This window comes from Microcaecilia unicolor, chromosome 3, assembly GCF_901765095.1.
Source record: "Microcaecilia unicolor chromosome 3, aMicUni1.1, whole genome shotgun sequence".
Taxonomy (NCBI): Eukaryota; Metazoa; Chordata; class Amphibia; order Gymnophiona; family Siphonopidae; genus Microcaecilia; species Microcaecilia unicolor.
Window position 1 is genome coordinate 442,839,759 of NC_044033.1, and position 25,870 is coordinate 442,865,628.

General features: G+C 42.9%; 1 protein-coding gene across 3 annotated transcripts in view; it reads right to left on the bottom strand.

Moving 5' to 3' along the window:
* Positions 1–4,899: 4,899 nt before the first annotated feature.
* The window catches only part of ALLC (allantoicase), a 100,579-nt gene continuing 79,608 nt past the window's right edge, over positions 4,900–25,870 (bottom strand). For all 3 annotated transcript variants that reach the window (XM_030198907.1, XM_030198908.1, XM_030198906.1), the window contains one exon: positions 4,900–5,170. In XM_030198907.1, coding sequence (XP_030054767.1) covers positions 5,015–5,170 — 156 coding nt within the window. In that variant the 3' untranslated portion in view covers positions 4,900–5,014. The remainder of the gene's footprint in view (positions 5,171–25,870) is intronic.

A 25,870-nucleotide genomic window follows, 5' to 3' on the forward strand; every position in this document is an offset into this window, starting at 1 on the left:
GGCTTCTATATATGTAGTCTTAAGCTATGCAATCCCATCTAGTTTCATTCTTCCCTCCAGAGATCCTTTTTCCATTTATATGGTAAGTATGTATGGTGTGATAGCCTTTAACATTTTGCATAGCTTAAATGGGGTGATCTTTACCATAATAATCATATAGGCCAAGTTTGTGTTGTAGGGTTTGAGAAATCTGACACAATGCCTGGAGTTGGGGATTCAGTGCATTTTCTATAACTGCATCAGCATTTAGTAACTGCACTACTTAGTCCTAGACCTTTAATAAGGAGAACGCCGTTCCCAGGCATTCTTCCGCCTAGCTAACTGTAGAAACCCCATTCCCAGGTGTGCCCTCTCAAAATGACCACTGTAATAGGTAACTGTGAAATAATATTTGAAATTGAACGCAAAAAGTTAATTAATGAAAAGAAAGGAAAACTAGCATATACAATTTTTTTAATGCACATTATAGGGGTAGCCTAACCTAACCTGGATTGGCCACTGTTGGAAACAGGATAGTGGGCTAGATGGACCATTGGTCTGACCCAGTATGGCTATTCTTATGTTCTTATGAAGCCCATAGTAGCAAGCAACTTATTAATCTATTAAACCTCTTTTGTGCTACCCAGCTAACCGAGAAAGCAGAGGAAGCAAAATTACAAAAGAAAAGAAAGGCTACCCTGTAATTGACTGTTCAGAATAAAAGTTCTTAAGATGAACTGGATCCATAAACACATGAAGAGGGATTCTATACGGCATACTTAAAGTAAGGCACCAGTTGTGTGCCAAAGTTTACAGAAGAGAGGAATTAATTGGCAGTTATGTACTTAAGTGTTTGGCTTTATTCTGTAAACAGCACATAACCATGGGAGAAGCATGGGCATGTTGACCTGTTACACACACAACTTATAAAATACTATCAGTTGCACACACTGCATGGCCCAATTAAGAGCACCAACTTACACTACCCAGTAGATTGGCGTAAGTGGTGGTGCTTCATTTTGGCATGCCAAAGCAGCTTTGCACTTCTACAATGGGTTAGGTGTTCCCTAATGCCATTATAGATTTGGTACTAAGCGCACCCTTTTGTGGCACCTACATTCAGGAGCCGTTTTACTAAAGTGCGGCAATCTGGGCTACCATAGGAGCCCAGCGGTACTGCGTGCCCCCACTGCAGGCCATTTCTGGTGCGTCGGAATTTTGTGGGGGAATTAGTACAGAAGCCCTAAATAGGTGGTGGTAAAGGCTCCTCCAGGAAATGGCAATGCAGTAAGTGGATAACGCACGGCCATTTCATATTTTAAAACAAATAAAAATGCCTTTTATCCACTGCAGTAAAAGGGAGCTTCAGCGTGTGGCAAACCCGTGTGCTGACACCACCATGGCCCCCCTTTTACCACAGCATTGTAAAAAGGGCTCTTAGTTAATAATTTTATTGGGGGGGGGGGTTACTCCCTTAGATAACCTGACCCAATACACAACAAAATTTAAATTGTCAGGATATTCAATTATCAAACACAAAACCAATTTATTCAAAAATATATTTTTTTAAATATATTTTGGAGTAAATTGGTTTTGTTTTTGATAATTGAATATCCTGACAATTTAAATTTTGACCTACATTTAGGTGCTACTTTATAGAATTGCCCTGATAATGATTACTTCCCATAGTAACCAGACAGAGAAAAATTTCAAAAAGAATGTCGCTCCCAGGGCCAAAACTCTAGTAGGTTTTAAAGCTAAAAAGGCTTTCCTGTGTATGTCTGGCTACATCACAAAAACCATTAATTCACTGGCCACATAAGGTTACATCTTAGAAAAATACACTTTTAAAATTGACTTTTTTTTCCAAGTTCTATCTGAAAAGTAATTAGCAAAGTAGCATGAGTTTCTATATTATCCTGAGAGGATTCAAGAAACTCAGAAATATCCAAAGTTGGAGGAGAAGGTAGTATGTTCAAAAGCCCCTTCTTCCTCTTGAGAGTGCCTGGTACCTCTGGAGCATAGTAAGTATTATCCTTTCCCAGAAGTTCTGCCTGTGGATACAAAAATATTTCCTTCAAATATTTCTATAATAACTAGTAAATAAGGCCCGTTTCTGACAGAAATGAAACGGGCGCTAGGAAGGTTTTCCTCCGAGTGTGTATGTTTGAGAGTGACTGTGTGAGAGAGAGTGAATGTGCGAGTGTGTATGTGTGACAGAGAGAGAGTCTGGGTGCGAGTGTGTCTGAGAGAGAGAGTGTGTGTTTGAATTAGAGTGAGAGAGAGAGTGTGTTTCACACAGATACACTGTGAGAGTGTGTGTGAGAGAGAGAGAGTATGTGTGCGATACACAGACTGTCTGTGAGACCGAGAGAGTGTGAGAGAATATGTGTGCAATACACAGACTGTCTGTGAGACCGCGAGAGTGTGTGAGAGTGACTGTGTGACACAGAGAGTGAATGTGATACTGTGTGAGACATAGTGTGAGAGAGAGAAAGACACTGAGTGTGAGAGTGTGTGTGCCACAGAGATACCTCCCCCCTCCCTCTGTGGTCTGAGGACCCCCTCCCCCTCTGGTATGAGGATCCCCTCCCCTCTGGACTCAGGATCCCCCCCCTCTCAGGACCCCATTCCCCTCCCCTCTGGTCTCAGGACCCCCTGCCTGCCCCCCCACCCCGCGTGGTTTGCAGGACCGTGTGTGTGTGTGACAGAGAGAGTGAGACTGGGTGCGAGTGTGTCTGTGAGAGAGAGAGTGTGTGTGATTGTCCCCTGCCCCCCTCCAGCCACCCAGCGATTCTCCTCTCTGCCCTGGCCCCCCCTCCAGCCACCCAGCAATTCTCCTGTCTCCCCTGCCCCCCCTCCAGCCACCCAGCGATTTTTCTCTATCCCCTTCCCCCCCCCTCGAACCATCCAGCGATTCTCCTTTGTCCCCTGCCTCCCCCTCCAGCCAGCCATCGATTCTCCTCTGTCCCCTGCCCCCCCCTCCAGCCACGCAGCGATTGTCCTGTATCCTTTACCCCCCTCTAGCCATCCAGCGAGCCCCCCTCCAGCCACCCAGCTATTCTCCTGTGTTCCCAGCCCCCCCCCCCTCCAGCCACCCAGCGATTGTCCTGTATCCCCTACCCCCGTTATTGAAAGGCCTGGCCGTCTCGAGTTCGTTCCCTTACTCCTGCCTTCTGATTACCCGCCCTCAACGTCATCGCATTTTGATGTGAGGACGGGGCCCAGCCTCGACGTCATCGCGTTTTGACGCAAGGGCGCAGCAGAGAGAGATGCGACACCGTTACGAACCCTTCAGTGAAGCCAGCTTCAGAACGTTGGAGGTGTGTTTTATTATAGTAGATTCCAGAGGAGCCAGATAATGTTTCTTAGGGAAATTTTAAAAAACAGATGAAAATTGTACAGGTGCTTGAATTAGTGTCACACTGTGAAGACTGTCTTCATTTTGCCCCAACCCAGACAACTCTCTCACTGAGGGCTCTATGGTGTGCAAAAACTGCTCTCCTACCAACAAAGGATAGCCACTAGAGCTAGAAGATAAAGTAGACTGGGGGGAGGAGTTCAGATCCCCAAACTCAAGGAGGCCTCAGCTGAGGACAATGTACTCACAGAATCACAGGGAAGAAATCTCTGAATAATCTTCAAATGCTGATCCATAATGCATTTAACAATTGTAGGCATCAACTATGCTAAATTAGTGTTCTTTTCTTTTTTTCTCCCCTCTGGAGGATAACAATGATAGTCCCTTGCTCCTACTCCAAGGTGTTCCTAAGGGGCACTTGCCCATGGCCACATGACTGCATCCCACAGAGAACCTGCTTAAAATACTGCAACAGCAGTTGATATCATTGAGGCCCACAGGTACTGTCTATGAAGCAGCCTGCCTGAAGATGGATTTTGGGCACTCCCTTCTCTGCCAAGATTGAATTACTCCACTGTGTTCTGCAGAGAGGACCTGCTTAAATGCTACAGTAGCACTGATAACATCACTATGACCCACAGTACTGTCCGCGAAGGCATATTCATGAAGTTGACATCAGGTACTCCTTTCACTAACTTTCCTCAGGGGTTTTTACTTAAGGGCTGGCGTGCGGCAATGGGCTTGCTGCGTGCCAATCCGGAACTACCACCAGGTTGCCACAGGAACCCAGCGGTAGTTCCCACCCCCAACGCACGCCATTTCTGATGCTACAAAAATATTTTGTATTTTTGTAGCACTAGGGTTTTCCCGGTGGTAATCGGGCAATGCCACACACTGCCTGGTTACCACCAGGTTAGCACAGTGGCGGTAAGGGCTCCCCCTGGAAATGGCCATTTCTTAAAAAAAAAACCCAGCCTTTTACCTTCTGAGGCATCAAAAACATGCACTGACACCACTGCAGGCCCCCATTTACCGCTGGGAAATAGATAAATTTTCAGTGGACACCTTGATGTCCAGCTAAAATGTATCTATTTAAATTTAGGAGGGACCAATTAGGGTGAACATCAGAGACCCTGCTCGGGTAGTAGAGGAGTGGAACTGAAAGTCTGCATATGATTACATAAGCCAAAGAACTTGGTGTTGACCTGTCTTTTGGAACCTGATAAAGGCTGGGGAGCCAAGGGTAATAGAGTGGGAATTCTCCAGGCTGTGTAGGACCCAAAGGTGGGTGGAGTAGGGAGCACGGCCATTTCTTTAAAAAAAAAAAAAAAGACAGCCTTTTACCTGCTGTGGTAATAGGGGGCCTCAGCATGCATCAAAAGCACATGCTGACGCTAGTGCAAGACCCCTTTTACTACAACTTAGTAAAAGGATCCTTAACTAGCTAAGTTTTGTTGGCTCCGTAAATCTGGAAATTCAATGCCAGAGCCCAGTCATGATCCAGCACTGAATTTTCAGGCATAGCGCCAGCGACAGAAAAAGGCTGAATATCGACCCCATAGTTTTTAAAAAGAAAACAGAACATTTAATAAAACTTCACTGTTTTAAATTGATAAAGTAATAAAACAGAGTTACATTATATTTAATAGAACAACTATGTCCACGGAATTGTTTCTAGTGCTGTTGTTTTGATGGAAGCAATCGTGGGAAACTCCAGAGACGCAGTCTACTCACACCTCCATCAGGGACAATAGTGAACCTCACATGAGTGATGACCTCTTGCAGTTTTATAGAATTGCTTTCAAAGAAATGTCTCTTGTGAGGTTTAAGCTGAAAAGACAAAAATATATTTATACTTAAACAGTAACTCTTGTAATAGAGAGTATGTTAAGTTTAAGCAGTAACACAAAGTAAAGTACCTCATGGAATATCATCAATTCATGGATTCTGCACTTGTGGGACTATCATATGATATTTATTTATTTATTTTTATTGGGATTTATTAACCGCCTTTATGAAGGGATTCACCCAAGGTGGTGTACAGCAGGTACTGTTTAACATAAAACTTACAATTTTGTTAACAGCATAACAATGGGAAAAGACCAAGGGTCCATCGAGCCCAGCATCCTGTCCACGACAGCGGCCAATCCAAGCCAAGGGCACCTGGCAAGCTTCCCAAACGTAGAAACATTCTATACATGTTATTCCTGGAATTGTGGATTTTTCCCAAGTCCATTTAGTAGTGGTTTATGGACTTGACCTTTAGTAAACCGTCTAACCCCTTTTTAAACTCTGCTAAGTTAACCGCCTTCACCACGTTCTCCGGCAACTAATTCCAGAGCTTAATTATGCGTTGGGTGAAGAAATATTTTCTCCGATTTGTTTTAAATTTACTACACTGTAATTTCATCGCATGCCTCCTAGTCCTAGTATTTTTGGAAAGCGTGAACAGACCTGTTCACATCCACCTGTTCCATTCCACTCATTATTTTATATACCTCTATCATGTCTCCCCTCAGCCGTCTCTTCTCCAAGCTGAAAAGCCCTAGCCTCCTTAGTCTTTCTTCATAGGGAAATAGTCCCACCCCCGCTATCATTTTAGTCGCCCTTCGCTGCATCTTTTCCAATTCTACTATATCTTTCTTGAGATGCAGCAACCAGAATTGAAGACAATACTCAAGGTGCGGTTACACCATGGAGCAATACAACGGCATTATAACATCCTCACACCTGTTTTCCATACCTTTCCTAATAATACCCAACATTCTATTCGCTTTCCTAGCCGCAGCAGCACACTGAGCAGAAGGTTTCAGTGTATTATTGACGACGACACCCAGATCCCTTTCTTGGTCCGTAACTCCTAACGTGGAACCTTGCATGACATAGCTATAATTTGGGTTCTTTTTTCCCACATGCATCCCCTTGCACTTGCTCACATTAAACGTCATCTGCCATTTAGCCGCCCAGTCTCCCAGTCTTGTAAGGTCCTCTTGTAATTTTTCACAATCCTGTCGCAAGTTAACGACTTTGAATAACTTTGTGACATCAGCAAATTTAATTACCTCGCTAGTTACTCCCATCTCTAAATCATTTATAAATACATTAAAAAGCAGCGGTCCTAGCACAGACCCCTGAGGAACCCCACTAACTACCCTTCTCCATTGTGAATACTGCCCATTTAGGCCCACTCTCTGTTTCCTATCCTTCAACCAGTTTTTAATCCAGAATAGGACTTTTCCTTTTATCCCATGACCCTCCAATTTCCTCTGTAGCCTTTCAAGAGGTACCTTGTCAAACACCTTTTGAAAATCCAGATACACAATATCAACCGGCTCCCCTTTGTCCACATGTTTGTTTACTCCTTCAAAGAATTGAAGTAAATTGGTCAGGCAAGATTTCCCCACACAAAAGCCGTGCTGACTTGGTCTCAGTAATCCATGTCCTTGGATGTGCTCTGTAATTTTGTTTTTAATAATAGCCAACGAAACAAGTGATATGAGAATGTAGTCTCCTCATCCATCTCCTCTCTTTATTTCACTTTTTCATTCATCTCTGTCATCTTTCTCCTCCCCAGTTTCTCTTTATCTCTCATACACTAGTAGTTCTTGGCTATAAATAACTATCTGGATTGAACCAAGTCGTAGTGGGTTCAAGTCAAATCACTGCTCCCTTTAGCATTGTTGTGATTTGTGCTCACATAGGAGTAATGGCGTCCCAAGAGGAGGATTCACTTATGGAGAGAAGCGTTATTGGCGCGACTTACCCAGGTCTTACAAACATAAAAAGAGAGAAGGAAAAAAGGAGAGCAGGGTTAGGATTGAGTGTTGGGGACTTTTGCCCAGCTTCAAGCCGATGGGAGCTAATTTTATGGACTCACACTGTTCCCTCATGAGTGGCTTCCCTTATCTTTGAGTTCTGAATGGCATAGCCGTGAGTGTTCCTCTGTGTGGCCTTGTGTTGAGTTTTTCCTGTGTGCTTTCTGTTTGAGTTCTCTTTGTGAGATTTCTGGTTGTGTTTGAGTGGATTGCTTGAGCAGTCTCTCTGTGTTGCATGAGTGGGCCATTCTTCTGGTTAGCTGTGTCTACTACCACAGTCCTGTGCATCTCCTCTGTTTGAGTGGGTGGTTCTTCTACTAGCACAACCTTGAGCTGACTCTGTGTGGCACGAGTGGACAGCTCTTCCATTTAGCTGGGACTACAAGCTCAGCCTTGAACTACCTCTGTGTGTGATTTCTGTTTGACTTGGTTAGGATTATTTGTTTATAGCTGTGGATCTAGCACAGCCCTGAGTGTCCTCTCTGGTTCTGTTTGTGCTTCAGTGGATGGTTCTTCTGTTTAGCTGGGACTACTAGCCCAGCCTTGTGCTACCTCTCTGTGTGATGTCTGTTTTATTTGGTTAGGACTATTCATTTATAGCTAGGGTTCTAAGCCCAGTCCTGTGCTGCCTTCCTGTGTGGTTTTCTTATCTTGTACTTGTGGTTTCTACCATGTGAGTCTAATTGGGGTTGTCTTTTCCCCTTCAGTTTCTTTGTGCCTGTGTGTAGGGTCTTTTGACCCCTTGTTTGTGGCTGTGTTTAGTGCAGTGTGTGTGCACTGCTTGAGTGGTACTTGCTCAAGAGATTTTGTTCTGTTTCTTTTCCCTTCTCTGTGGTATGATTCAGTTCCAGTTCGGCCGTGAGACCCGTATGCTTGTATTCTGTACGACTGGGTTCCGGATCGGCCTGAGGCCCACCTGAGTGGTCTATCTCCCTTTTCTGGTGGTGCTTGTTGCTTGTCTTGAGTGTGCTGTTTGCCATCTCTGGTATCCTGTGTGTATTCAGTGCCTGGTTCGCCTCTGCTCTGCGCCTCCCCAGAGGACTTGTCTGCTGCAGCCTGGCTACAGCCCAAGGGCTCACCATCCCGGGTTCTGTGACACATGGATTTAGTGAAGGGAAATCTTGCCTCACCAATCTATTACGTTTCTTTGAAGGGGTGAACAAACGTGGATAAAGGTGAGCCAGTAGATATTGTGTATCTGGATTTTCAAAAGGCATTTGACAAGAGTACCTGTTAATCTGTTCTTGAGCCAAGGCTGAGGCCTAGGAAGGATCTTGGCCAAGGCTTAGGGTAGACCAAACAGGTACTACGCACAACCCCAGCCACCAAGCCCCGCACACACAGGACAAGCAACTAGCACCACCAGGAAAAGGGAGATAGACCACTCAGGTGGGCCTCATGGCCGAACGGAAACCCACACGTACAGAGTCCAAGCATGCGGGCCTCACGGCCGAACAGGAACTGAGATACACTGGGAAGGAAGAAAAAATAACAAGGGGTCCTCAAGGGACTGTAGCACAAGCAATGCACACAGCACAAGCTAGAGACACCAGGGAAAGGGCAACAGCCAGAAACTACTATAGGAATACACAAGGCTGTGCCACACGGCAGAAAATGCTAAAGGAAGCCACTCAAAGGAATACTTTAGGCTGTACCATACAGTATTCAAAGGTAAGGAGAAGCCACCTATAGGAATACACAAGGCTGTGCCACACAGCGCACAAGGGTAAAGGGAATCCACACACAAAAATGCACAAGGCTGCCCCTCCCCCAGCACACAAGGGTAAAGGGAAGCTGTTTATAGGAATACACAAGGCTGTGCCACACAGCGCACAAGGGTAAAGGGAAGCTGCTTATAGGAATACACAAGGCTGTGCCACACAGCGCACAAGGGTAGCAAACAGAGAAAGTTGCCTTAACATACACAGATCAGACAAGGAGCAATGCTCACCAAAATCAGGAGATAGGCTCAGCAAACAAAGGGAAAAAACAGGCTAAAGGGAAGGCTGCTCCTGGAACACCAAACAGCAGGAAGCAGGGCAAACACGGCAAACAAAGGAAAGCTTAAACAAATGAACAGGAGCAAATGCAAGGACAGGGAGGCTGCCGACAGAGGCAGGACTACAGAAGGCAAATACTAAATTCAGCACATAAAGGGTTACACTGAGGAAAGGGAAGCTAAACAAACGAACTGGAATGATACAAGGGACAAGCTTAGCACAGACCACACTACAGCAGCATGCAGGGAACAGACTCAGGTGCAAGGGAGTGAAACAATCAAGCTCACGCTGGGAACACCCAGCAAACACAGAAGCTACAAGCTATGAGGAGAGTAGACAAAGTCCAACAAACACAGAGTGTGCAACAGCACAGACTAAGAGAAAGGGAAACAGGCTTCAGCTGACAGGAATCAAACGCTAAAGCATGGCCTGTAGGGAGAGGGAAGCTTAAATAGATCAAGCTTCTGACGTCTACTGCTTCAGACGTCAGCTCAACCCCTGACAGGCCAATCAGAAGCGAGTACCAAACATTCCCCTGCCTGTCTAGCAGAATCATAACAGTACCTCATGAAAGACTCCAGAGGAAATTGGAAAGTCATGGGATAGGCGTGTCGCATGTATAATTATCTCCCAGTTGGTGTCATATGTTTGTGCCCGATGCAAAGAGCTCTCTTGAGGCTAGAGTAGCAGACTTGGTGGAGCTGAGGGAGACAGAGAGGTACATAGAGGAGACCTACAGGGATGTTGTAGAGAAGTCCCACCTCCAGTTTGGTAGCCCCCTGTGCTACCTTGGAGAAGAGAGGTCTCCTAGAAGGACAGCATCACCCTGGTGAAGTAGGAAGTACTCCTGTAGCCAGGACCTGCCCACCAGGGGATGTACTATCCTCTCGCACTGAGGATGTCTCCAAGTGCTACCCGGGAGGGAAAGGTTAGGACAGCTGTTGTAGTTGGTAATTCGATCATTAGGCATATAGATAGCTGGGTGGCTGGTGACTTGCCTGCCTGGTGCGAAGGTGGCGGACTTCACACGTCACCTAGAAAGGATTTTAGATGTTGCTGAGGAGGAGCCGGCTGTCTTGGTACATGTGAGTACCAATGACATAGGAAAATGTGGGGGAGAGATTCTGGAAGCCAAATTTAGGCTCTTAGATAGAAAGCTCAAATCCAGATCCTCCAGGGTAGCATTTTCTGAAATGCTACCCGTTCCACGCGCAGGGCCCAAGAGACAGGCAGAGCTCCGGAGTCGATGAGACGATGGTGCAGGAAGGAGGGTTTTAGATTTGTTAGGAACTGGGCAACATTCTGGGGAAGGGGGAGCCTATTCCAAAAGGATGGTCTCCACCTTAACCAGGATGGGACCAGGCTGCTGGCATCAGCATTTAAAAAGGAAATAGAGCAGCTTTTAAACTAGAAATGGGGGGAAGACTGACAGTTGCTTAAGAGTGCATGGTTCGGGATAAGGTATCTTTCAAAGATATCACCAAAACAGGGAAGATAGGGTATCCTGATAGAATGCAAAAGACACCGTAGTAGATCAGGTGTCAAATAAGAATAAAAATCAGACAAAAGATTGCAAATTAATATTATTAAGCATGATGTAAATAGGAACAACAAACATAGTTTGAAATGTCTATATGCGAATGCCAGGAGCCTAAGAAATAAAATGAGAGAGTTAGAATATATTGCACTAAATGAAAAATTAGATATAATAGGCATCTCTGAGACCTGGTGGAAGGATAACCATTGGGACACTGTCATACCGGGGTACAAATTATATCGTAGTGATAGGGTGGATCGAATTGGTGGAGGGGTAGCATTGTATATTAACGAGAGCCTAGAATCAAATAGATTGAAAATTCTGCAGGAAACAAAACACTTCTTAGAATCACTGTGGATTGAAATTCCATGTGTAAAGAGGAAAAGGATAGTGTACTACCGTCCGCCTGGCCAGGATAAACAGACGAATGCAGAAATGTTAAAGGAAATTAGGGACGCAAACAAACTGGGCAACACAATAATAATGGGTGATTTCAATTACCGTTAATTCCACAGGGATAGTAGAATAATATCAAAATATATAACCCACAAATTCCACTATTATATACCTGGGTATTGGAGGTGTGTGATCGCTAACATATATGAAATGTGGAGAAAAAAAGACTTCAGAAATCCTAGAGAATGCTCCTGTGTGGAAACCACCATATATCTGTGGAGCACCCCACTTCTTCAATCACTAGTCTTCACAAAAAAAACTCCACTCTTCTTATTCATATACTGCGTGCACATACACCTAACACAATACTCAAAGGTGAAGGCAACTAATCCAAAACATTCGGTGAAAGAAAAAACTACTTAACTTAAATGTTCTTAGAACTGTCCAGTCTTCATCTATTTCCAAAGCCCAACAGGAGACCCTGTTTCGCCCAGAATAGGCTGTTTCAAGGGCAAAAACTTTAATCCAGACAGCTGATTTCCATCATTCAACTTCACCGCATTCAACTGCCTCCGGTTGGCGTCTTAAACGCGAATCTCACTTCCTTCTTCTATATATACGTCATTTCCTTGTTCTCAAACGTAATAAATTCAACACAATAACTATATTGGCAGACATCCAATTCACAGAAAAGCTTTCCATTCAATTGAAATGTTCAACCCTTTAGGGATTACGGTTTGCAGCGTGTAAATCCATCTTTGCTCTTTCTGTCTTAATTTCTTTCTTATATCCCCTCTGCGTTCTGAAATCTGAATTTGCTCCAGGACCACACACTGTAAATCACCAAACTCATGTTGTTTCAAGAGACAATGTGAAACAAGAGGTTCATATGTTTTCTTAGCCTGTATACAGTGTCTATGTTCAATCAATCGCGTTTTTAGCATTCTAGAGGTTTGTCCCACATAATACAAATTGCAAGTGCATTTTAATAAGTAAATCACATTCATGGATTGACAATCCGTACAGGACTTTAAATGATACGATTTTCCCGTGCAAGAATCCACAAATGCATCCACATCCAACATAATGTGACACACAGAGCACTGCCCACATGCTTTATGATGTCCTATTCTGGCAGCCAATTGTGCCTCACGATTCCATGTGTCCGCTACACATAGCAAATCGTTCAAATTGCTCTGTCTTTGATAAGCAAACAAAATCCTTAAATCCTGGAAACAAGGATAAATATGCAACATTTCGACATCTCAACAGGAACAGATATTGGACAGGTCAATAGTAAGTGAACCTTCAAAATGGACCCCTTCTGGAGCGTTGGATGCGGGGTTAGCTACTTTTAAGAAATGCATTCTTCATGACTTGGAGAGAGAAGAGGCAGTATTGCCAAAACGGGGTTTAAATCTAAATGCTGGAGAACGCATTGCTTTAAGAGATTTGAAGAAAGATGTAGCCATTGTCATTCGTAAAGCAGACAAAGGTGGGGCAGTGGTCATCCAGAATACAACTGATTATATGGCGGAAATATCTCGCCAATTATCTGACACGACTACTTATGAAGAAGTCGTGGATGATCCCTCTATTCGAGTACAAGCCATGCTTCAAGACTTGTTGTTTGAGGGTAGAAGTTCAGGATTTCTTACCAAAAAGGAATTGACTTTTTTGGATTTTCGGGGCTTTAAAATTCCCGTATTCTACACTTTGCCTAAAATTCATAAAAATATGGTTCAACCGCCAGGGCGTCCTATAGTATCAGCTAGGGGATCGTTATTAGAACGTCCAGCTCAATTTATAGACAAGATTTTGCAACCTTTTTTGTCAAAAATAGAGTCGTATGTGAAGGACAGTTCTCATTTTTTAAGACTCTTGGAAACAAAAAGAGCTGAAATGGATGGGACTACATTGTTGGTGACATTAGATGTGTGTTCGCTTTACACCTCTATTCCTCAAAATGAAGCGATTGGGATTTTGGAACAAATCTTGAATAAAAGAGAACGGCCCCATTTAGTTCCCACAGATTTTGTATTAAACCTCATCCGGATCACATTAGCTGAAAATTATTTCACCTGTAATAAGAAATATTATATACAGAAATCAGGGGTTTCTATGGGAGCAGCATGTTCGCCTACTATTGCAAATTTGTTCATGGAACATTTTGAATGCGAGTGGGTGTACAATTCAAGATGGAAACAGATGTTGAGAAGTTGGTGGCGGTACATAGACGACATTTTTGTTCTTTGGGGCGGCACTGCCACAGAATTGCATGAATTTGTGACATATCTTAATGAATGTCATGAGACAATTAAATTTGAACACGCCTATAGTGAGGTTTCTATCTCCTTTTTGGATGTACAGGTTCAGGTCGCTCAAAGTAAATTAGAAACGTCGGTGTTCGTTAAATCCACGGACCGGAATACTACATTGCATTTCCAAAGTATGCACCCGAGTCATTGCAAGACAAATGTCCCCTTTGCACAATTTTTGCGATACCGTAAAATTTGTTCCACCACTGAGAGATATTTTCAACAAACATCTTATTTACAACATAAATTACAAGATAGAGGTTATCCGAAGTCCTTGGTATCACGAGCAAGAAAACGGGCTTATTATAATCATAGAGAATGGTTACTGAATCCAAATAACAGTGGAACAACAAGAGGTGGTGACTTTTGTAACAAAATACAATACCCACACAAATAGGATGATAAAGGTCATCAAAAAACATATAGCAATGTTGCATATTTATCCTTGTTTCCAGGATTTAAGGATTTTGTTTGCTTATCAAAGACAGAGCAATTTGAACGATTTGCTATGTGTAGCGGACACATGGAATCGTGAGGCACAATTGGCTGCCAGAATAGGACATCATAAAGCATGTGGGCAGTGCTCTGTGTGTCACATTATGTTGGATGTGGATGCATTTGTGGATTCTTGCACGGGAAAATCGTATCATTTAAAGTCCTGTACGGATTGTCAATCCATGAATGTGATTTACTTATTAAAATGCACTTGCAATTTGTATTATGTGGGACAAACCTCTAGAATGCTAAAAACGCGATTGATTGAACATAGACACTGTATACAGGCTAAGAAAACATATGAACCTCTTGTTTCACATTGTCTCTTGAAACAACATGAGTTTGGTGATTTACAGTGTGTGGTCCTGGAGCAAATTCAGATTTCAGAACGCAGAGGGGATATAAGAAAGAAATTAAGACAGAAAGAGCAAAGATGGATTTACACGCTGCAAACCATAATCCCTAAAGGGTTGAACATTTCAATTGAATGGAAAGCTTTTCTGTGAATTGGATGTCTGCCAATAAAGTTATTGTGTTGAATTTATTACATTTGAGAACAAGGAAATGACGTACAGTGGGGGAAATAAGTATTTGATCCCTTGCTGATTTTGTAAGTTTGCCCACTGACAAAGACATGAGCAGCCCATAATTGAAGGGTAGGTTATTGGTAACAGTGAGAGATAGCACATCACAAATTAAATCCGGAAAATCACATTGTGGAAAGTATATGAATTTATTTGCATTCTGCAGAGGGAAATAAGTATTTGATCCCCCACCAACCAGTAAGAGATCTGGCCCCTACAGACCAGGTAGATGCTCCAAATCAACTCGTTACCTGCATGACAGACAGCTGTCGGCAATGGTCACCTGTATGAAAGACACCTGTCCACAGACTCAGTGAATCAGTCAGACTCTAACCTCTACAAAATGGCCAAGAGCAAGGAGCTGTCTAAGGATGTCAGGGACAAGATCATACACCTGCACAAGGCTGGAATGGGCTACAAAACCATCAGTAAGACGCTGGGCGAGAAGGAGACAACTGTTGGTGCCATAGTAAGAAAATGGAAGAAGTACAAAATGACTGTCAATCGACAAAGATCTGGGGCTCCACGCAAAATCTCACCTCGTGGGGTATCCTTGATCATGAGGAAGGTTAAAAATCAGCCTACAACTACAAGGGGGGAACTTGTCAATGATCTCAAGGCAGCTGGGACCACTGTCACCACGAAAACCATTGGTAACACATTACGACATAACGGATTGCAATCCTGCAGTGCCCGCAAGGTCCCCCTGCTCCGGAAGGCACATGTGACGGCCCGTCTGAAGTTTGCCAGTGAACACCTGGATGATGCCGAGAGTGATTGGGAGAAGGTGCTGTGGTCAGATGAGACAAAAATTGAGCTCTTTGGCATGAACTCAACTCGCCGTGTTTGGAGGAAGAGAAATGCTGCCTATGACCCAAAGAACACCGTCCCCACTGTCAAGCATGGAGGTGGAAATGTTATGTTTTGGGGGTGTTTCTCTGCTAAGGGCACAGGACTACTTCACCGCATCAATGGGAGAATGGATGGGGCCATGTACCGTACAATTCTGAGTGACAACCTCCTTCCCTCCGCCAGGGCCTTAAAAATGGGTCGTGGCTGGGTCTTCCAGCACGACAATGACCCAAAACATACAGCCAAGGCAACAAAGGAGTGGCTCAGGAAGAAGCACATTAGGGTCATGGAGTGGCCTAGCCAGTCACCAGACCTTAATCCCATTGAAAACTTATGGAGGGAGCTAAAGCTGCGAGTTGCCAAGCGACAGCCCAGAACTCTTAATGATTTAGAGATGATCTGCAAAGAGGAGTGGACCAAAATTCCTCCTGACATGTGTGCAAACCTCATCATCAACTACAGAAGACGTCTGACCGCTGTGCTTGCCAACAAGGGTTTTGCCACCAAGTATTAGGTCTTGTTTGCCAGAGGGATTAAATACTTATTTCCCTCTGCAGAATGCAAATAAATTCATATACTTTCCACAATGTGATTTTCCGGATTTAATTTGTGATGTGCTATCTCTCACTGTTACCAATAACCTACCCTTCAATTATGGGCTGCTCATGTCTTTGTCAGTGGGCAAACTTACAAAATCAGCAAGGGATCAAATACTTATTTCCCCCACTGTATATATAGAAGAAGGAAGTGAGATTCGCGTTTAAGACGCCAACCGGAGGCAGTTGAATGCGGTGAAGTTGAATGATGGAAATCAGCTGTCTGGATTAAAGTTTTTGCCCTTGAAACAGCCTATTCGGGGCGAAACAGGGTCTCCTGTTGGGCTTTGGAAATAGATGAAGACTGGACAGTTCTAAGAACATTTAAGTTAAGTAGTTTTTTCTTTCACCGAATGTTTTGGATTAGTTGCCTTCACCTTTGAGTATTGTGTTAGGTGTATGTGCACGCAGTATATGAATAAGAAGAGTGGAGTTTTTTTTGTGAAGACTAGTGATTGAAGAAGTGGGGTGCTCCACAGATATATGGTGGTTTCCACACAGGAGCATTCTCTAGGATTTCTGAAGTCTTTTTTTCTCCACATTTCATATATGTTAGCGATCACACACCTCCAATACCCAGGTATATAATAGTGGAATTTGTGGGTTATATATTTTGATTTCAATTACCCCAATATTGACTGGGTAAATGTAACATTGGGGCACGCTAGGGAGGTAAAATTCCTTGATGAAATCAAGGACAGCTTTATGGAGCAGCTGGTACAGGAGCTGACGAGAGAAGGAAAAATTCTAGACCTAGTCCTTACTGGAGGTCATGATCTGGTGCAGGAGGTAATGGTGCTGGGGCCGCTTGATAACGATCATAATATGATCAGATTTGATATTAGCTTTGAAGTAAGAATACATAGGAAATCAAATACATTAGCATTTAACTTCAAAAACAAAGACTATGATAAAATGAGAAGAACGATGAAAAAAACTTAGAGGAGCGGCTGCAAGGGTCAAAAATTTACATCAGGCGTGGATGCTGTTCAAAAACACCATCCTGAAAGCCCAGGCCAAATATATTCCTCGTATTAAAAAAGGAACATGGAAGACCAAACGACAGCCGGTGTGATTAAAAAGTGAATGGAAGAAAGCTAATAGAGCTAAAAGAAAATCCTTCAGAAAATGGAAGAAGGAACCGACTGAAAATAATAAGAAACAGCATAAGGAATGTCAAGTCAAATGCAAAGTGCTGATAAGGAAGGCTAAGTGGGACTTCAAAAAAAAAGATTGCGTTGGAGGCAAAAACTCATAGTAAAAAATTTTTAGGTACTGTATATTAAAAGCAGGAAGCCAGCAAAAGAATTGGTTGGACCGCTAGATGACCAAGGAGTAAAAGGGGCGATCAGGGAAGACAAAACAGTAGCGGAGTGATTAACCTGCTTATTTTCGAACGAGAAGGCCTGCCATCTTCAGACACAAATCGGGAGACAGCCGGCCAAATCGGTATAATCGAAAGCCGATTTTGGCCTGTTTGAACTGCTTTCCGTTGCGGACCCAGCAAAAGTGTCAGCAGTGTACCGAACGGGGGATGGGGGCGTGGTTAAGAGATGGCCAGCTTGTGGCCAATAATGGAAAAAAGAAAGCCGGCCCTGACGAGCATTTGGACAACTTTACTTGGTCTCTTTTTGTTCACGACCAAGCCTCAAAAAAGTGCCCCAACTGACCAGATGACCACAGGAGGGAATGGGGGATCACCTCCCCTTACTCCCCCCCTCCCACCCAAAAAAAAATAAATACTTTTTTGCCAGCCTCAGATGTCATACCCAGCTCCATCATTGCAGTATGCAGGTCCCTGGAGCAGCTTTTAGTGGGTGTAGTGCACTTCAGGCAGGTGGACCCAGGCCCATCCCTTCCTACCTGTTACACTTGTGGTGGTAAATGGGAGCCCTCCAAAACCTACTGTGCCCACATGTAGGTGCCCCCCTTCATCTCTAAGGACTATGGTAGTGGTGTACAGTAGTGGGTTTTGGGGGTGATTTGGGGGGCTCAGCACACAAGGTAAGGGAGCTATGTACCTGGGATCATTTTGTGAAGTCCACTGCAGTGCCCCCAAGGGTCCCAGTTGGTGTCCTGGCATGTGAGGGGAACCAGTGCACTACAAATGCTGGCTCTTCCCATGACCAAATGCCTTGGATTTGGCCGGGTTTGAGATGGCCGCCATTAGTTTCCATTATCAGCAAAAATCAATGGCGGCCATCTGCAACACCGGCGATCTCTAAGAGATTTGGCCGGCCCAGACTGTATTATCGAAACGAAAGATGGCCGGCCATCTTGTTTCGATAATACAGTTGGGTACGCCACTTGACGGGGCCAGCATTAGAGATGACCGCCCTTACAGATGGCCGGCCCCGTTCGATTATGGCCCTCCACATGAATTCTTTGCTTCGGTCTTCACTGAGGAAGATTTGGGTGGGATACCGGTGCTGGAAATGGTATTCAAAGCCGACGAGTCGGAGAAACTTAATGAATTCTCTGTAAACCTGGAGGACGTAATGGGGCAGTTCTACAAACTGAAGAGTAGCAGATCTCCTGGACCGGATGGTATTCATCCCAGAGTACTGATAGAACTGAAAAATGAGCTTGTGGAGCTATTGTTAGTAATATGTAATTTATCCTTAAAATCGAGCGTGATACCGGAAGATTGGAGGATGGCCAATGTAACGCCGAATTTTTAAAAAGGTTCCAGAGGAGATCCGGGAAATTATACACAGGTGAGTCTGACGTTGGTGCCGGGCAAAATGGTGGAGACTATTATTAAGAACAAAATTACAGAGCATATTCAAAAGCATTGATTAATGAGACAAAGTCAACATAGATTTAGTGAATGGAAATCTTGCCTCACCAATCTACTACATTTCTTTGAAGGGGTGAACAAACATGTGGATAAAGGTGAGCCGGTTGATATTGTGTATCTGGATTTTCAGAAGGCATTTGACAAAGTACCTCATGAAAGACTCCAGAGGAAATTGGAGAGTCATGGGATAGGAGGTAGTGTTGTATTGTAGATGAAAATCTGGTTTAAAGTAGAAAACAGATAGTAGGGTTAAATGGTCAGTATTCTCAATGGAGAAGGGTAGTTAGTAGGGTTCCCCAGGGGTCTGTGCTGGGACCACTGCTTTTTAACATATTATAAATGACCTAGAGATGGGAGTAATTAGTGAGGTAATTAAATTTGCTGATGACACAAAGTTATTCAAAATCGTTAAATCGCAGGAGGATTGTGAAAAATTACCTTACGAGACTGGGCGTCTAAATGGCAGATGACGTTTACTGTGAGCAAGTGCAAAGTGATGCATGTGGGAAATAGGAACCCGAATTATAGCTATGTCATGCAAGGTTCCACGTTAGGAGTCACCAACCAAGGAAGGGATCTAGGTGTCGTCGTTGATGGTACGTTGAAACCTTCCGCTCAGTGTGCTGCGTGGCGGCTAAGAAAGCAAATAGAATGTTAGGTATTATTAGGAAAGGAATGGAAAACTAAAATGAGGAAGTTATAATGCCTTTGTATCATTCCATGGTGCGACCTCACCTCGAATATTGTGTTCAATTCTGGTCACCGTATCTCAAAAAAGACATAGTACAGAGAAGGGCAACAAAAATGATAAAGTAGAAAATTTAAAACGAATCGGAGAAAATATTTCTTCACTCAACATGTAATTAAACTCTAGAATTTGTTGCCAGAGAATGTAGTAAAGCAGTTAGCTTAGCAGGGTTGAAAAAAAGTTTGGATGGCTTCCTAAAGGAAAAGTCCATAGACCATTATTAAAATGGACTTGGGAAAAAATCCACTTCTTATTTCTAGGATAAGCAGCATAAAATGTACTGTTTTGGGATCTTGCCAGGTACTTGTGACCTGGATTGGCCACTGTTGGAAACAGGATGCTGGGCTTGATGGACCTTCTGTCTATCCCAGTATGGCAATACTTATGTACTTTTGAGCAACTGGTCCAGGAACCAACAAGAAAGGAAACTCTTTTAGATCTAGTCCTTAGTGGAATGTAGGACTTAGTGCAAGAGGTAACGGTTTAGGGTCTGCTGAGAATAAGTGATCATATCATGATCAAATTTGAGTTAATAATTGGAGTGAAGACAGGAAATCTACTGTAGCAGCATTTAACTTTCAAAAAGGCAAGAATGATAAAATGAGGAACATGGTGAAAAAAAGGAAAGCTAAAAGGAGCAGCCACAAGAATAAATACTTTAAATCAGGCATGAATGCTGTTTAAAAATACCAGATGCATAAGCACTAGCAACTTAGATGCAAAGCACTGATAAAGAAGGCTAAAAGAGTACCAAAAAGGCAAAAACTCATAGTAATATTTTTTTCTAATATATGAGAAGCTGAAAGAAAGCCTGTGAGGGAATAAATGGGACCAATAGATCTTCAGTGAGCAAAAGGGGCACTCAGGGAGGACAAGGTCGTAGCAGAGAAACTGGGTTAATTCTTTTGTTTGGACTGTACTGAAGAGGATGTAAGAGATATACCTGTACAGAAATGGTTTTCAAGGGTAGCAGTTTAGAAGATCTGAAACAAACCTTGGTGAAACTGGAAGACATAATGGTGCTCATTTTCAAAGCACACAGACTTACGAAGTTATATGGAGGGGCATTTTCAAAATGACACCTTAGTCTGACTGAACGTTTTGCAAAAAACGTCCAAAATCTGAATAGGAAAGAAAGTCATTTTCAAAAAAGAAAAATGTCTATCTTTTTTTTTTTTTTTCAAAAATACTGTTTAGAGCAAGGTTTTGTGATTTGGACTTTTTTTTTTTGGTCCACTTTCGGGGGGGAAAAACCTGTCCAAGTGCAAAATGCACAAAATCAAGCCATTGGGTTGTAGGAGGAGCCAGCATTTGTAGTAGACTGGTCCCCCAGACATACCAGAAAAGCAATAGGGCATCCTAGGAGGCACTGCAGTGGATTTCATAAAATGCTGTTAGGTACACATCTCACCATTGCTCCCTTATCTCGTCTGCTGATCCACCCCCCCCCCCCCCAAACCTACTACCCCCAACTGTATACCACTACCATAGTACTTGTGGATGAAGGGGGCACCTACAGTATATGTGGGTATAGTGGGTTTCTGGTGAGCTTTGGAGGACTCAGTTTCCTCCACAAATGTAACTGGTATGGGCTTGGGTCCACCTGTCTGTAGTGCATTGCACCCACCACTACACTACTCCAGGGACCTGCATGCCGCTCTAATGGACCCGAGTATTACATCTGAGGCTGGCAAGTAATGTTTTAAATTACATTTTTGGGGGGTGGGAGGGGGTTAGTGACCACTAGCGGAGTAAGGAGACGTCATCCCTGATTCCCTTCAGTGGTCATATGGTTATTCAGAGCACTTTTTTGTGCCTTATTCGTTATAAAAACAGGTCTAGCTCAAACGTCTTAGTTTTAGTCCTGGATGGTTTTGTTTTGTTCCATTATGGCTGAAAAACATCCAAGTGTTAGGAACAACCAGATTCTGCCCTTAACATGCCCATGACACGCCCCCTAAAAGTTTGTTTTGAAAATACCAATTTGGACATTTTTGTGAGAAAATGAGCTCCATAGTATCCTATGTAACTTTGTATGTGCTTTGAAAATGAGCCTCACAGTGAGCCAAACTGATAAGATAAAGAGTAATAAATCACATGGACCAAATGGTATATACCCAGGGTACTGAAAGATCTCAAACATGAAATTGTTAATCAATTATTAATAATCTGTAACCTGTCATTAAAATCATCCATGGCACCTGAGGACTGGAAAATTGGGAATAGAACATAAAATTTTAAATAAGTTTCAGGGGTGACCTGTGAAATCACAGACCAGTAAGCCTGACATTAGTGCCGGGCAAAATGATAGAAGCTTTATAAAGAATAAAATTACCAAACACAAACAAACATGGTTTAATGGGACCACATGGACTGAACCAAGGAAAATCTTGCCTCACCAATTTGCTTTATTTCTTTGAAAAAGTGAATAAACATGGATAAAGGGGAGCCAGTTGATTTAATGAATGTAGATGTTCAGAAAACTTTTGACAAAGTCCCTCATGAAAGACTCCTGAGAAAATTAAAAAGCCATGGGCTAGGAATCAATATTTTGTTGTGGATTGGGAGCTAGTTAAAAGATAGAAAACAGAGGAAGGTACATATTGGAGTGCCCCAAGGATCTGTACTGGGGCCAGTGCTATTTAACATTTATAAATAATTTGGAAATGTGAACAAGTGAGGTGATTAAATTTGCAGATGACACAAAACTATTCATTTGTTAAATCACATTCAGACTGTGAGAAATTACAGGAGGATCTTAACAAAATTGGAAGACTGGGCATCCAAATGGCAGATGAAATTTAATGTGGACAAACGCAAAGAGATGCATGAAGGGAAAAATAATCCAAAACACAGTTATGTTATGCTAAGTTCCACAATAGGAGTCACTACCCAAGAAAAAGAACAATGTGTCTTCATGGACAATACGTTGAAATCTGCTCAGTGTGCGGCAGCAGTCAAAAAAACAAACAGAATATTAGGAAAGGGATAAAAAAAATAAAGACAAAGAATGTTATAATTCCTCTGTATTGCTCCATGGTGTGACCTCACCTTGAGTATTGCATGCAGTTCTTATCACTGTATTTTTAAAAAGATATAGCAGAATTAGAAAAGGTTCAAAGAAGGATGACCAAAATAATTAAGGGAATGGAACGCCTCTCATATGAGGAAAGGCTTATGAGGCAAGGGCTCTTCAGCTTGGAGAAGAGATGGCTGAGGGGAGATATGATAGTGGTCTACAAAATCCTGAGTGGAATAGAACAGGTAAACATGGATCGATTGTTTATGTTTTCAAAAAGTGCAAAGACTAAGGGACACTCCATGAAGTTACATGGGAATACTTTTACAACAAATCTAAGAAAATATTTTTTTCACACAATGAATAGTTAATCTCTGGAACTTGTTGCCAAAGGATATGGTAACAGCAGTTAGCATACCTCTGCTTAAAAATAGTTTGGACAAAATTCCGGGAGGAAAAATCTATAATCTGTGACCTGGATTGGCCAGTGTTGGAAGCAATATACTGGCTAGTCACTTAACCGTCCTTTGCCCCAGGTATAAAAACTTTGTGAGCCCTCTAGGGACAGAGAAATTCTACTACTACTACAAATCATTTCTTTAGCACTACCAGTCGTACGCAGCCTGCATATAATGTGTACAGCACTGCGAACATCTAGTAGCGCTATAGAAACGATTAGTAGTAGATGGACCACTGGTCTGACCCAGTAAGGCAATTGTTACATTATTATGTTCTAATGTTTAGTATTGTCCCAATTCAGAAGTAACATTCAGTTCCATCTGATTATACTCTACATTTACAAAGAAATTAATTAATATATTTTTTTGTCTTTGCTGAGTAGTTTTACACAAGTCATGAAATATAGATGACTTATGGTCAGGAACAACACTCTTTCTAACCTGAAAGTATATTTTAAACATTCATGGGTCAATGTTGAGCTGCGGCAGGCAAGATTCTTTAAATGTCTCCTGCTACAGCTAAAAAAATCTCCAGATATTCCGTACCAGTATCCAGATAGTAGCCAGCACTAAATATCCAGATAGCACTGGCACTGACCATCGTATCCTGTTAGCTATTTTACAGTTCAAACTTTATCCAGTTATCTGGTTAGCGAACTGAATATCACCACTAACTAGATAATTTCCGTATCCACCCTAGTACTTCTCCAACAGAAGCGTAGCCAGGTTGAGGGTGCAGGGGAGCAGAGAGCGGACTGCCGACAGTGCAGGCGCATATTTTAACCAGTACAGATTGCGTGAAAAATAGGCGCTGGTGCAAGTCCATTTGGGGAAGCAGCTGCTCCCCTGGTGAACAACCTAGCTATGCCTCTTGTAAAGAGGATCCTCCTTTCTCCTGGGTTGCAGCTCTTCCAAGAAAAAAAAACCAAACCAAAAAAAAAACACAGTCCTGTATGGCTCCCCCTTTTTCCTCAAAAACAAGTATAATGAAGCTTTTTACTGAATAGGAGGAACGTCCCTCCTTCTCTCAATTGCTTCTCCAAAACAACAGATACTTCTACACCGGGCAGGCTTCCACCACTGCTTTCTCTCCCGGTCCCCTGAAGAGTAGCAGGAAAAAAAAACCCCAGGAGCAAGTCAGCCCTGGTTTCCAAAACACAGTTCAATTTTAGCCAAGCTTTCAAAACACAGCTCAGTCCAGCTAGGCTTTCAAAAACACAGCTCAGTTTAGCCAGGCTTTCAAAACACAGTTCAGTTCTAGCCAAGCTTTCAAAAAACACAGCTCAGTTTAGCCAGGCTTTCAAAACACAGTTCAGTTCTAGCCAAGCTTTCCAAAATACAGCTCAGTTTAGCCAGGCTTTCAAAACACAGTTCAGTTCTAGCCAAGCTTTCAAAAACACAGCTCAGTAATGGCTTTGCGCGGGCTCAAAGCCTAGGGTCCCACCCTCTTGGTCAGTCATACTCCTACCTGACCTCCTCCAGCTTGACCCGGCTTGGCCCCGCTACTTCCTTGGCTTTCGCTGAGCCAGAGCTGAAAAGTCCATCGGCTCTTCCAGGGTGTTCTCCGGTTCAGTCAACTCCATAGGGCAAGGCTCACTCTCTGCCTCTCTCTCCTCAGGAGCCCAATCCATATTCTCCTCGCCCCGCCCTTCCCCCAGCTGCTCACCCTTTGTTTCATTAAAGCTCTTTGGTGGCTCTTCTTTCTCCACCCACCGGTTCCACCACCTCTTCCACCAGGTTGGAGAATCAGCCTTATTCCTTCCCCTGCGTCCCTCCTCTGGAGACTCCTGGGAATGCACATAGTTTCTCTTATCCCCGGTCTCCCTTGGGGCATGCTGGGAGTTGTAGTTCTTTATTTCTAGTTTTTTCCTGGGGAATGCCTGCCTATAATGGGGGTATTCTGGCCTATCCCAGGGTTCCTTTGGAGCCTGTCCTACATACTCTTTACACTCTGTGCCCTGGCACTATCCAGACAGTGCTGAGGTGTTCTGTAAGGAATTTAGCAGCAATATCCAATACAGTCCTACTGAATATCCCTGTCAGCAAGTGATGCTAGCCAAATAAGTGCCACTGAAAAGGGATCAGTCAGTTTCTATCTGACTCTAGAAAAAAGTCCTAGATACCATTTCTGACTGGAAATCCTGAAGGAAACCCAGTCTTGGATAAGTTTATAAAGGGGTTTTACAAAATTGTATGGCCACATATACAAGTACAGTAGGATGCCGATTATCCGAACTCTGATTATCCAGATGTCTAATTATCTGGATTGCTTCTGTTCCTTATCTTTTCAATTTCTTTAGTCACAATCTCTTTATCATAGTTATCACATTATGCGTGATATACAGTAAAAAATGTTAACATCACAAATAGCTTGATATTTTTCCCATTTATAATTGAAATTATAATTGAGCGTCTTAGTAACCAGTAGAAAAAACCGGAAAACAAGATAAGTGCTACGTTTAAGGGTTATCAAACATGTAAAAAAGAAGTTAAAAAAATTAAGAACATTTAAGACTAATGAGGATTCCCGCAGTTTATATTCAAACATAGCGGTGAGGTGTAGTTTATGATACGTAATAAACACACCGGTGAAATCTGAAGTCTAAAAGATTAAATAATTAAATAATTAAAAGAGGAAAAAGACTGTGTAAACACGATTTACGTGCAGAGAATACTTTTATTATTATCAATTATAGTGAGCACGAAAGCAATAGTATTATTTATAATTGAAAACAAAAAATAATGCTCAACATTTAACGCTCAAAGTATATTCTCTTTTCAAAAAGGAACGTCCAATTATCGGATTTATGATTATCCAGAGCACCCCCTGCACAGGATAGTCCGTGTAATCGGAGTTGTGCTGTACATGCATTCCTGGGAGGCAGAGAGTGAGTGGAGTTGTGATGTACACA